The sequence below is a fragment of the Gymnoscopelus braueri genome, assembly GCF_963280865.1.
Source record: "Gymnoscopelus braueri genome assembly, chromosome: 13".
Classification (NCBI taxonomy): domain Eukaryota; kingdom Metazoa; phylum Chordata; class Actinopteri; order Myctophiformes; family Myctophidae; genus Gymnoscopelus; species Gymnoscopelus braueri.
This window is the reverse complement of record NC_137615.1, coordinates 24,794,242-24,806,579: the sequence shown is the minus strand read 5'-3', so window position 1 is coordinate 24,806,579 and position 12,338 is coordinate 24,794,242. Positions and strand designations below refer to the sequence as shown.

At 40.1% G+C, this 12,338-nt stretch overlaps 2 protein-coding genes across 3 annotated transcripts; both read right to left on the bottom strand.

Annotated features, from left to right (window-relative positions):
* Positions 1 to 2,072: 2,072 nt before the first annotated feature.
* On the bottom strand, positions 2,073 to 8,691 carry nucb1 (nucleobindin 1). 2 transcript variants are annotated; one of them, XM_080447381.1, is made up of 14 exons: positions 8,665 to 8,691; positions 6,744 to 6,883; positions 6,525 to 6,632; positions 6,262 to 6,394; positions 6,009 to 6,112; positions 5,637 to 5,822; positions 5,040 to 5,130; positions 4,878 to 4,936; positions 4,663 to 4,755; positions 4,473 to 4,562; positions 3,059 to 3,232; positions 2,607 to 2,730; positions 2,390 to 2,501; positions 2,073 to 2,357 (listed from the first exon to the last, which is right to left on the bottom strand). In XM_080447381.1, exons 2-13 carry the CDS (start codon positions 6,876 to 6,878, stop codon positions 2,404 to 2,406), a joined length of 1,395 nt encoding a protein of 464 aa, XP_080303507.1. In that variant the 5' UTR covers positions 6,879 to 6,883; positions 8,665 to 8,691; the 3' UTR covers positions 2,073 to 2,357; positions 2,390 to 2,403. The 2 variants fall into 2 exon arrangements, with proteins under 2 accessions (XP_080303507.1, XP_080303506.1); XM_080447380.1 differs by having other exon boundaries at positions 2,073 to 2,501.
* A 1,303-nt stretch (positions 8,692 to 9,994) lies between these two features.
* Positions 9,995 to 12,012, bottom strand: ccndx (cyclin Dx; the record flags this gene model as incomplete). Its single annotated transcript, XM_080448219.1, has 4 exons — positions 9,995 to 10,147; positions 10,768 to 11,088; positions 11,315 to 11,530; positions 11,710 to 12,012. 4 exons carry the CDS (start codon positions 12,010 to 12,012, stop codon positions 9,995 to 9,997), a joined length of 993 nt encoding a protein of 330 aa, XP_080304345.1.
* Between the last annotated feature and the right edge of the window lie 326 nt (positions 12,013 to 12,338).

Below are 12,338 nucleotides of genomic sequence, written 5' to 3'. Positions count from 1 at the left end.
TCTGTAAAGTTGCTGTTAAAAATTGGTAGTTGCGCGTTGCAGTTTTTTGGGGCTTGTTTCTAAAGTGTACTTGCTTATTCAAGCTAGCTTCCAAATGTTTTAATTATTATTTAAACCAGTGGTTCTAATGTTCCAGTGGTTTCATGAAAATGTTGTGCGCCCAGCCCAGGAAGCATGTGTTGTTGTTAGAATGTTTTAAAAAACAATTCCAAATATTCCACATTGTATTGCATTTTTTTTTTTATAGCCGATCTACAAGCTAACAACTAAAGTCGAAAGTGCTCATGTGGCCTAATTGCTTCTTTTGGGCTTGTTTTCCGAGACTTGGTTGCTTATTTCTCTTGCACAATCTGGCAACACTAGCTGAGATTCAGAGTGCATTTAAATTGGATTGGCATCATATTTGGTTGCATGAGGGGAGGGAGGGGGATACCCAAAAAGAGAAAATGAAAGAGAGTAGACCAAAAGAGAGAGTGAGCCAGGAAAGGTGAGAGAAAGAGGTCTGACAAGCAATCAAGATTAATAAAGTGTCACATGACATGCAGCTTCAATTGCATAGAGAAAGAGATGGCTGACATCCAGTGGTGGTAAAAGCACTCAAATGTTTTACTTAAATAAAAGTATCTGTTGTATAGAAATACTCTGTTATAAGTCCAGAATTCTAAAAGTACAAAACTATTGGCATCAAAATATACTTTTAAGTACCAAAATCAAAAGTACTCATTATGCAGAATGTCCCATTTCACAGGTTTCAAATGTATATCAATCTTTTGAAAATAGCGTATCAACAAGCTCACAACGCTTTGCGATGTGACCCATAATGAGCTTGTAGATCCGCTATTTTCAAATAGCCAACATTTTTATAGTCACTATAAAAATGTTGTGCTGTATGTGGTTAGTAATAATCCAAATCTACAAAGTAACCTTTCTAATAATTGTAGTGGTGTAAAAAGTACAATATTTGTAGAAGTATAAAGTATTGAAAATTGGAAATACTCCAGTAAAGTAAAAAAAAAATATTGTACTCAAGTACTTAGCTACTTTCCACCACTGCTGACATCCGTCTTCTCAGAAAAGCTCAGGCCAGTGGAAGCAGAAGCACACCCTTCGAACTGAACACAGTACTGAAAGCTCAGCACAATGTCAAAGGGAAGCATCATTTGCAGAATTACTGTTGCATGGGATTGATTGAAGGCCAGGGTATGACAATTGTAATGAAACAATTCCAAATATTTGTGTAAAAGTAAGCAACGATATTAAATCACAGCATTATCATTGCCAAATATTTACCCCAAGCACATAATATCCATTGACAGTGTACACATAATGTAAAACTATTATACATACCCATCTGACTGATTGGTAAGTGCATTTGCATCCAAGCCACTGTCACATACTGTATAAACTAATTAGGAAAGTTTAAAGTGTGAGAGATGTGCAAAGAAATCTCAATTACAGTCTTTCACAGCATTTTCACAGATTAACACTGAATTAAGTTTTATCAAAACATCATGTATGGTGGCAACTTCCATTTATTCAAATGAAGCCTGAGCTTCATATGACTCCCGAGGAAGTAAAAGTTGGGTGGATGAAGACAGAAATAGGAGATACTGAATTAATCGCTTCTATCTTCTCTCATCTAAATCTTGATGGAGATCAAATAGCAATGACATGATCCCAGTTAGGCCCTCTGTAGTGACATCACCAGAGTGACTGACAGGGAGCAGCTGCATGCCACCAGGAGAGGAGAGGTCATGTTGGGGTCATGAGAGGTCAGCGGGTTAGTGGTATGTTGATAGGAATGTACCGTGTATGGCGCCAGAGGGACCAAATCCTGGGGACAAGAAGGACCAGTCTCTAGGGAGCCATGCCACCGGTGAAGACAGAATGTAATAGAAAAATAAGAAATTAAGCTGACGTTTACGGCATCGGAACAAAAAAAAATCCTCAGTGTTAATATGCCTTAATATAATAGTTTATTCAGTTGAACTAGTATATAGATGGAAACTCAAACCAATTATCTCTCAGATATACAATGTTTGATTTAAAAACAAGGACAAGGCACACATAACTTACAACCAGGATCCAATGATGTGAGATCTTTATTGAAACGTAGACCACAGAAATGCAGAGATTATGCTACAATAAAATGTGCCAATCTCACCCAATTTATACATATATTTTCACATAATTAATTCTGCAGAGCCCACGTGAATACACAGTAAAATCAATGCGATCTGCACCTCAAGAGACTGTACAAATGTACCCAAATAGACATTTAGTTACATTTGTACAATCTCAGAGTTTTACTGTGTGTCAGTGCAAATCAGAGTGTGCAGGTGTGTGTGTGTGTGTGTGTGTGTGTGTGTGTGTGTGTGTGTGTGTGTCTCAGAGTTTGCTGCATTAGGTGTGTGAAGGAAGATTCTGTGGAGGTTCTGCTTCTGCAGGTACCGGTAGATTATTTTGGACTCCAGCTTCTTGCTCAACTGGGGCTTTCACCACTGAAATGGACGGAGTAGGTTCAGTTACTGAAAGCATATACAACAGAATAATTAAATAACATCAGATGTCTAAGCACATATCTCTAAAACCTATCTAGATTTCACCTTGATCTTCAGCTTTTTGCTCATTCAGTTCTTGATGGAACTGCAGTTCTCCGTTAGGACCTGCTGGAGGCTGTCCATCCACTGCCGGTTGGCCCTTCTGTCTCTGAGACATCTCTAACACTGCCTAAAAAGGACAGAAATATTGTGTAGAAACTGGCTCTCAATGTGGGGTTAGGAACCAAATAACGCAAATTACAGATTGCAAACCCTTACGGGTCTGTGAGGTATGCATACAAATGGAAGATAGACCCTTGCGGGTCCATTGGGTTCCATTTGTACACTTTCAGATGTAAATTAACACCAGGGACTTTACCGTGTAGATTGGGGGTTCCAGAGATAGAAAGCCTATATTAAATGGGGGTCCATGGACTAATGCATATCAAACTGGGGGTCCTAGAAATAAAAAAAACAGTTGAGAATCACAGATATAAAGCATGTGGATGGATCAGTACCTGTTGGTACTCTCTCCTCTGTGCCTCCAGGGCCTTGCCCCTCTCTTTAAGCAGCTCCTGTTCCTGCTGCAGAGACGCTGCCCTCCTTTGAAGCTCCTCCTCTTTACCCCGCAGCTCTACCTCAAAACCCTGGAGCTCTTCTTCGGTGTACACAGGCTTGGTGTCGTCCAGAGTCTGGAGGGATGGCATGGGAGGACCATATAGGTTGTAACGTAATATCACATACAGTAACAAGATAACATGGATGCACACATTCAAGCATGAATTAAGGCCTGGTCGATTGGTGGGTGTAAAGCAGGGGGCCTTCAGTTACATACAGTACCAGTTTCTCCTCCTTTCAAAATGTTGACAGACTGTCAATTGCAGGAGATATATCTTATTTATATTTTCTGCACATTATTTATGTATTACTATGAACAAAACTTCCAGATTTTTTCAAGACTTTCATCCAAATTCCCATACTTTATAAGCAGGGTTGCGTTGGTCATGGGACGGGCTAACACGCTGTGCAACCGCTATTTTGAGCAGGAGCACGCGCATGCAGCTGCATAGATTTTAAACAACCTTAAATTCACACCTCAACAAAGTTAACAAAGGCTGCCGACTGCCGGTTGTCACACCAGCATGAATTAACATAGGAATGAGCCTAGATGCATATGAATTGTCCATTGTGTGACCTGTAGTGTAGGTGTTAAGCGACATGCGCGTGACGTCATTAAAATAGAGTGCAACCGCTTTCCAAATCACCAATGCAACCCTGTTTATAAAGCCCAGAAGACAGTAATTCATCATTCCATACTTTTCCAGACCTGTGCAAGCACCCTGAATGTAGTGGAGTAATTTGACTGTCAGCTGACAAAATCTTTGGCCTCACGTGTTTAACATTAGTTGAGTTAAAAAAACGCTAAAAGCTGCGTGAATCCTGTGTGGCAAAGTTTGATAGTCATGACTAGTGTGGATTTGCAATGTCACTTAACTGTGTTTGTAACTTCTAAATCTCTTTTGGACAATCAGCCTTGGAGAGAAACTATGGAACTGCATATATCCACTGAAAATACAACAGAATCTGTATGTTTTGGATTGGTGTTAAATTGAGGCTATATGCCAAACATTGAAATTGATTTCAAGTTGTTGATATTTCTTTTGGTTTCTTATTTATTTCTACTTTTTAACTATTCTATCTTTTAAAGGCTTCTTGTGGACAGGTGAAGGCAATTAACATTCTCTTGGAGGTAGCGGGCTAGCGGCCTCTAGTGTGTTTGTGTACACAGACCTCTGAGATAAGTCGATTTCATACTGTCTTCTGCGACGTAGTATCTGTCAGAATAGCTAATGGGGGAAGGAACATTGAAGGAAAAAAACTGTTTTTGAAAACTTGCAGCTCTAAAGTTTGGGCTACTTCAACGCTCTTTACCTGCCACTCTTTTGCATTGTTGAACTCCTTCTTTTCTGTGGATTTGAGGAACTCTTCCAGAGTGACAAGTCGATCCTTGTTGACATCCACCTTTAAGAAGGGAGACATACACAGGTCGCATCAGGCAGTGGATGGGAAAGATAGACGCAGGAAGAGAAACATTTTTATACAAAAATAAAATACTACAAACATTTTCCATGACATGCTCCCTCATTCTCAGCCTCTCTTCCTCCATCTCCGTCATATCATCCTCCTCGTTTTTGGGGTCATAGACCTTCTCCAGCTGAAAGATAGTAAAGAATACGTAAGATTCTGTGAAAACACTCAAGAAATCAGCTTAATAAAGATACTGTACACATTGTGCGTTCAGATAAAATCTCGACTCCTCAAAAAAGTTGACCGTACCTCTTTAGTGAAGAGAGCCTCAAGTTCCTGTTCATCTAAAACGGCATCTTCATTTGTATCTAAGCACAGCAGAGACCAAAGTACATAACTTATAATGCCTCATGGTCGTGATGAATCCAAGAGTTACAGTATATGGTAAAAAAAGGAACATGAGCTGCTTACCATGCAGTTTGAAGAAGGTTTTGGGGTTGAACTCCTGTGGATCCAGGCCGTCTGTCTCCTCCCACACCTCTCGCAGCTGAGCAACGCTACCCTGGGCAGGACACAGAGAGAAATGGAAAGGCAGAGAGTCATTTTGGTTTACTTCTACTAAGAGCCACATGCTGTGTCTCGGTCAGACTTTTTGTTGCTTACTGACAGGGCCTGAAATCAGCTGCAGGAACAAAAAAACTTTACTTTGAAATCTTACATTATCGGTTGATAACATTATTTTTCTTTCACATACAAATGCAAATACATTTATTTTCCCGTGAACATCTTTTCTTATCACAAGCTGTCAGGCAGGCTTACCCACTTTGATTTATATAAGGCTGCTGCAGAACAACCCTATACCCATTTTATAGCCATGCTAGTGAAAGGTTAATGTGATTTGATCCATCTCTGCAGGGTACTGGATCTTAACAAGGCTGTAGAGAGCTGAATACTTGATAAAGAACATTGACAAAAATGTATTCCTAACCAGTTTGGTAACTGTAGAGTGTTGGCTGGAACGCAAGAATGAAAAAAAATTAGAGCCAGACGGATTTAAGCTCTGCTTACTGGAGCGTTGACTTTGGGGTGCTGCCTGTGTTTTTCCTTAAGCTCCTGAATCCTCTTCTCCTCTTTCTCCCTCTTCTCCTGGTCCAGTCCCTTCAGGTACTCCCTCCGCTCATGCTCCTTCAGCATCTCATAGCGTTTGAACTCCTCATGTCTCTCAGCATCATAGTTCTCCAGATCCTTGGTTGCCTAGAGTGAAAAAAGCAAGCAACAATTTGTCAATGAGACAGATTTAACTATCTGAAGCAGTTGTAATACCAGTGAGGGGATTGTCTGTGGATACAAATAAATAAACAGACAGCAAATATGAACTGGATGGTATTGTGAAATAAAACAAATAAAGTTAGACTTGAATGAATTGTTATAGGCCATTACTGTTGAAATAAGCAGCTCGAGGTCTTTAGCTTCAAAGGTGTTTTGGTTGTGTGGATCCAGATGTTCAAACTGCTTCAACAAAGAGGCATGGTCCATCTGTAGACCTAGAAAACAGACAGAGACATAAGATATACTGTATTCGTCTTCACTAAAACGAACACTGCACAAGCATCTACTTTGGACAGCAACTTGAAAGCAGACCTGTATGCACACAGTCACTCATCACTGGTCTCCTCAAATGACAACAACTCACTCTGTGTGTTGGTGCTGTCCAGTTTGGCTTTCAGCAGCATCCTGAGGCGTGACACCTCCTGCCTCTTCAACTCATCCAGACGGGTACGGACGTGGTGACCCACCAGATCCAGCTCCTTGCTGAGACGACCATTCTAACAGAGAGGAGAGCTTCAGATTGCTTTTCTTTCATTTTCATTGTGAAACACACAGACAGACAGACAGACAGACAGACAGACAGAGAGACACACAGACAGACAGACAGACAATTAGACAGAGACTAACCTTGATGTCCTCTGTATTAGCTGTCTGGAGTTTCTCTCTAAAGTGAGGATCTGTCTCTAAGACCTCAATCACTTCCCTTAAATACCTGTCATAGTACAGGCCTGTGTCCTGCAATAGATATCATGGACATAGTACATCAACACAATTTAATAGACTTTTCTTGTTGCACATGTCTAATAGTGAATTGAGATAAGGTGATGTAGTGCTACAGTGCAGTACCACATTCTCCTCCTGCTTCTCCTCTTCAACATGCTGGGCTTCCTGCTGTGCCACATTACGATCAATAGGCACCGAGCAGACAACAGCCGCGGCGGACAGAAGTAGCAGCCAGCGAGGATTCAACTTCATCCTCATTCCTCCTACAGGATACACATTAATGCACATGATGAACTGCAACAAGTCTGACAGCACTCAGGCAGACACCGTTTGGTGGCTAAAACGTGAAATGTAACTAAGGAAAGAGCGAGAAAGACAGTGATATGTTTTTTTTTATAGTGAACTTAAAGCTGATTTATGCTGATCTGTTGCAGCCTTGTCCTTAAACAATAGTTTGTTTTAGTTGACTTGTATAATGTACTGTTTAAATTATTTTATTTTGTAACTGTACTCTGATTCACATTCCATGTCAATCTGTAATGGATTTTGATCGTCTATATTATTGTAACCTCGGCTACATAGAAAATGAGGGCTTGCCCCTCAACTGTCATCCAGAGTCTAAATAAAGGTGATGATGATGAATCAGGCATGCAAACAGCCCCGAGGTGAAAAAGGTGACAACATGTTGTTTTCTTTCGGGTCAGGTGTCACACAATTGCCCTATTTGAGTTCAAAAAGGTGACTGTAGCTGAAAAGTGACACTTTTGCATGTCTGTGAAATGGCAGCCCTACTAGTCACGGGTTTAGGTACTCCGCTGTCTTCCAGTAAGGATGACACAGCATCAGTGGTGGAAAAAGTATTCACATGTTTTACTTAAGTAAAAGTATCAATACTGCAATGTAGAAACACTTAGAAGTAAAAGTCCGGAATTACAAATGTTGTTGAGTAAAAGTACAAAGTATTGTTATCAAAATGTACTTTAAGTACCAAAAGTTGAAAGTACTTATTATGCACTGCAGAATGCCCCGTTTCACATGTTTTCAAATGTAAAAAATATACACATTTTGAAAATAGCAGATCTACAAGCTCACAATCGGCTATTTTCAAATAGCCAAAATGTATATAGGGCTGAGGTGGGGAATGTGTGTTTTGTAATAATAATCCAAATCTACAAAGTAACTAACTAGTATAAACCAAGTTTTCAAATAATTGTAGTGGAGTAAAAGTACAACATTTGCCTCTGAGTTGTAGTGGAGTAGAGGTTAAAGTATTGAAAATTGGAAATACTCAAGTAAACCAACAGCACCTCCAAATTGTACTTCAGTAGTGTACAATACTTGAGTAAATGTACTTAGTTACTTTACACGACCACTGCCATGTCGGTAACTGGAGCAATAAGGACGTCATGGATGAGAATAACACGCAGCAGGAAAATAGATTATATCTACAATTGCTCAACACAAAACTTATGTATTTACGTACATCCCACTATATATGTACCAAACGTGTTATGTCTTCATTTCCATGACATCGTATTTCCTTGCATTTCCTCTGTGAACCTTCCGGGTAACCGGAAAACTCGCCCCAAAACACGGTTGTCCCCATTTTTTTCGCGGACCAGCTGTTCTTGTATTCTTGTATATATTTTTTACTGAGGATAAGGTTAGAAATAATGTTACGGTTAGGCATAGTTTACTGAGGTTACGTTTCGGAATACAGTTAGGTTTAGGCATAGTTTACTGAGGTTACGTTTAGGAATAAGGTTAGGTTTTTAGGCATAGTTTACTGAGGTTTAGGAATACCAGGTGAATACCGCCGGATTTGCCCCGGGGCTACTGTGTTTTGGGGCGAGCGTTTTGGTATTCTTTTTTTCCCCTGAACCAAAACGTTACTGTTTGCGACGTAAATATTTACATCCACGTAGCTATAACTAACATTGTATGGTAGCTACGTCATATTTCTGGATGATTTCACCACACCGTAAACATCATTTAGATATATACATTAAAATTAAAGAAAACATAAACGCAGAACATCTCTTACCGTGATGATGTGTTTTATCTTCACCAGTGTTGCCAGATTTTGCGAGAGAAACAAGCCCATAAGAAGCATGAGCACTTTAAACCCATTGGCTATTTGAAAATATAGCCGATCTACAAGCTCACAACGCGTCTCATCGTGACCCGTTGTGAGCTTGCAGGTATGCTATTTTCAAAACCATTTTTTTATGTGAAAATTTGGAATAATTATGTTTGAAACATTTTAACAACACAAATCTTGTATGGGGGTCCCTGGCCACAATTTTCTTTTCAGGTGGGGGTCTGTGGACAAATTGACATAAGCAACTACACTTTAGAAACAAGCCCAACAAACCGTAACCCGCCGCAACTACAATGTTTACATGCAACTTTGCAGAAAAACAAGCCCAAGGTCGCTTATAATAAGCGGACATGGCAACACTGAACCTCACCCGCCAGTGTATTTCCTTTTGCGTTTGAGTCGCGGGAAATGGACGTCATAAAGACGAGACGATGCTTTGCTGGAGCTGGGATTTGTAGTTTCTTCCTGGAAGTTCAGTTTCTTTAAGAGCTGAACAGTAAAGAGTTTCGTTTTATTCGGAGATATTGGGAAATTAATTACCAACTTTCTTGCTTTCTTTCTTTCTTTTTTTCATTTAACCTATGATGTTATCTATTTTCTTTCAGTTACAAGCCCTGTATTTGCTGTTATTATTAAAATAAAAAAAATCCCAATCTGATTATTGATTCAATTTTAAACATGATTTTTCAATGACAGCTGAATGGAAAGCATGACAAATAAATGTTTTAGACTAAATATAGATAATTAATGGAAGCAATGGTTGTATGAATGTTTTTTAATTGTTTTCAAAAATATATCTGTCGTATATTTACTTCAGTTTCTTGTAACACGAACATAAAGCAATAGTGGATTGAAATAAATTAACAAAATATCAATTGCACATAATAATAAATACAATGTATAAATATACTTAAAATAAAACTAAGCTAGAATTACAATAACAAATAGTACTGTATATATTAAAATATGGCACAAATAACACAAATACAAAAATGATCACCAATAAATAAGGTAATAAATTAACAATAATCCAATAAAGTAGCCTATTTGTAAACATTTTAAATATGTCAAACATTTTGAGGTCACATTGCATTTATATCAGTTCAATCTGGGAACCCAATCAGTTTTCAAAAAAAAAGGGAAAAACATATTATGTTTATTCTGCTGTTAGCAGAATCTGTCTTGAGAGATTAATATCAGTTTGACTGATGCACTTGAAAGATTTTGATTGATTTCATACAATCAATGTGGCACTTTACTTATTTAGATGTGTTTAGAAATCAATCTCTCTCATGTCAGTAGGAGTTCCTGCCCTTTCATCTTCATCCATCTCTTCATCCTTTCCCATGGGGTTTCCTTGAAGTCCATTCCTTAAACGTTGTCTGAGGACAGATTCTATCATTTCACTGTAGCACTCCAGCACTACCTGTGATGACAAAGATAAGACAACAGATAAGGCATGATAATTGCAACAGATGCAACTCTGTGGTAACAAATCGCAGTCACATGTAACCTGCTACTCAAGCACCACATCAATATCTTGCTGTTTTGTATACAGGTTCAAAAACACTTCTCTTGCCCAATTCTATTAATTTGCATATTATAGAATTAGAATCACATTGATTAACTATGTAAGTGTGCACATTATTGCATTAGTCATGTTTTAACATGTGAAAAATACATTTTGCTTTCACCATAAGCTCCCAAACTGTTCCATGCCATGGACCCCAAATAGCTATAGCCTCTGGCTGTGCTCCCCTATCGCAAAATGGCTTTAAAAAACAAATATTGCTGATTTACAAACTCACAACCTGTAGCAGTGTGGCATGTGAGCTTGTAGATGTGCATTGCCAAAAGAGAAATGACAGATCGAAAGCAGTTGAACTGGCACAAAGATTTTTTATATACTTTTAAATGATCTCCTTTCTAATTGGCCTCCCTGGCGTGGCTCCCTGAGGGACAACCACTGCCATAAGTTACTACTTGCTTCATGCTTGAAGTTTGTACTAAAATAAGGATTTTCAGACTCTAAGGTACAATACTTACAGGGTCAGTCTGACAGAGCTCTGCTAGCCTTTCACTCATATGGGCAAGCACACTGGGCCCTTGGGTGCTCAGGCCCCGGAGGGCAGAGTTCATTGAAGCTGCAGCAATAAGCGACGGAGGTGCTCCCAAGAAACGAGAGTCGCAGACGCACATAGCAACCAGCGTATCGCTATGCCGACGCAAGGCTGAAAGGGGCTCCTGAGAGTTAGTGTCTCCATCTTTCCTCTCCTGCACAGTGGCTACAAGATGTGGGAGGAAGTCCTGAGGAGTCACTGCCGCTGTGTCCCATCGAAGAGTTGCAAGGATAACACGTTCCATTTCCTTGTGAAGGAAAGAAAGAAAATAGCACATAAATGAAATGTCTTCTGGATGATGTAGTGAGGCATTATGCTACAATAAGATAAGATAAGATAAGATAAGATAAGATAATATAAGATAAGTTAAGATAAGATGAGCTGAGATGAGATGAAAGGTAACAACAATCACTGATGGCAAAACAGATATTTAAGTTATCTCTGATAATCACATTTTCATTTGACCGACTCACTCGTAGATTGGAGGGCAGAAAGCTGTATTCAGCCGCAGAGCACAGAGTATCAGCGGTGATGTTCTCACACTCTGTAAGTTTTGAGGCGATAAGGATGCAGGCAGCGGTCAGACAGTACGGAGAGACCGGCAAGGACAAGGAGGCGGATAGGAACCTGTCCATCAAAGAGACAGAGAGAGGGAACACTGCTTCATCACAGCCCCGGTCACAGCACACCTGGACAAGAGATAGTGAAGAAATGGCCATCACAGTTAGCACAGTAACTTACTACAACTTGAATACAAGGGAAAAAAAGAGAATATTTTTTTTATACCTGTTGCAATCACACTCTGTGAGACCTGGCTCTCAGAGTTAAATTACACAGATTTTACTGTGATAAGAGTAAGTATTTTTACCTCAAGGGACCATTTTGTAAGCTCCTCTCTGCGCTCCGGATCTCTCTGGATGAGAGCAATATAAAGGTTTGAGGGCATATATCTCTCCTCCATCTGAAGCAGCCGCTGGATCACACGATGCCCAGACACGGTAGGGTCCCAGGGGGCCCGGAGTTGAGCTGAGCCCCTGGCCTGGCCCTTCCCCTGACTCCTGTCCTGGCCATGATCCCCCTCCACTTTCTCCACCTGGCCATGATCCCCCTCCACTTTCTCCACCTGGCCATGAGTCTCCTCTGTCTCCTCGCACCATAGAGACACAGACATGCCTCTGTCTACCGACACACTCAGGTAAAGTAGATAGACGGATCGTTTTTTTATGTGCAGAGGAGATCAAAAGTCAAAGGCTGTGGTCCCTCTCTGTCAACTGAGAAAACAAGATGTTCCACCAATATGCCAGGAGTGGTCTTAATGCCTGCTGCCCTGAACTCAGTGCGAGTGTGTTCTCCTGTGGTGCTCTGCCGATTCTTGAACCACAACTCTTCTCTCAGTGTTTTATACCCCCTGAGGATACAATAAAGTTAGCAGAAAGGGGCGGTGACATAGTGAGTGACATAAAATAATGAGATGACAACAATGCAGTCTGTGCAACA

Excerpts from the sequence above, each read along its gene's own strand:
- nucb1 (XM_080447380.1), bottom strand. The coding sequence starts at position 6,878 with ATGAGGATGAAGTTGAATCCTCGCTGGCTGCTACTTCTGTCCGCCGCG. Across the intron at positions 6,395-6,524 it reads CTAATACAGAGGACATCAAG|AATGGTCGTCTCAGCAAGGA; the intron begins GTTAGTCTCTGT and ends CCTCTCTGTTAG. Across the intron at positions 4,563-4,662 it reads GGGAGCATGTCATGGAAAAT|GTGGATGTCAACAAGGATCG; the intron begins GTTTGTAGTATT and ends CCCTTCTTAAAG.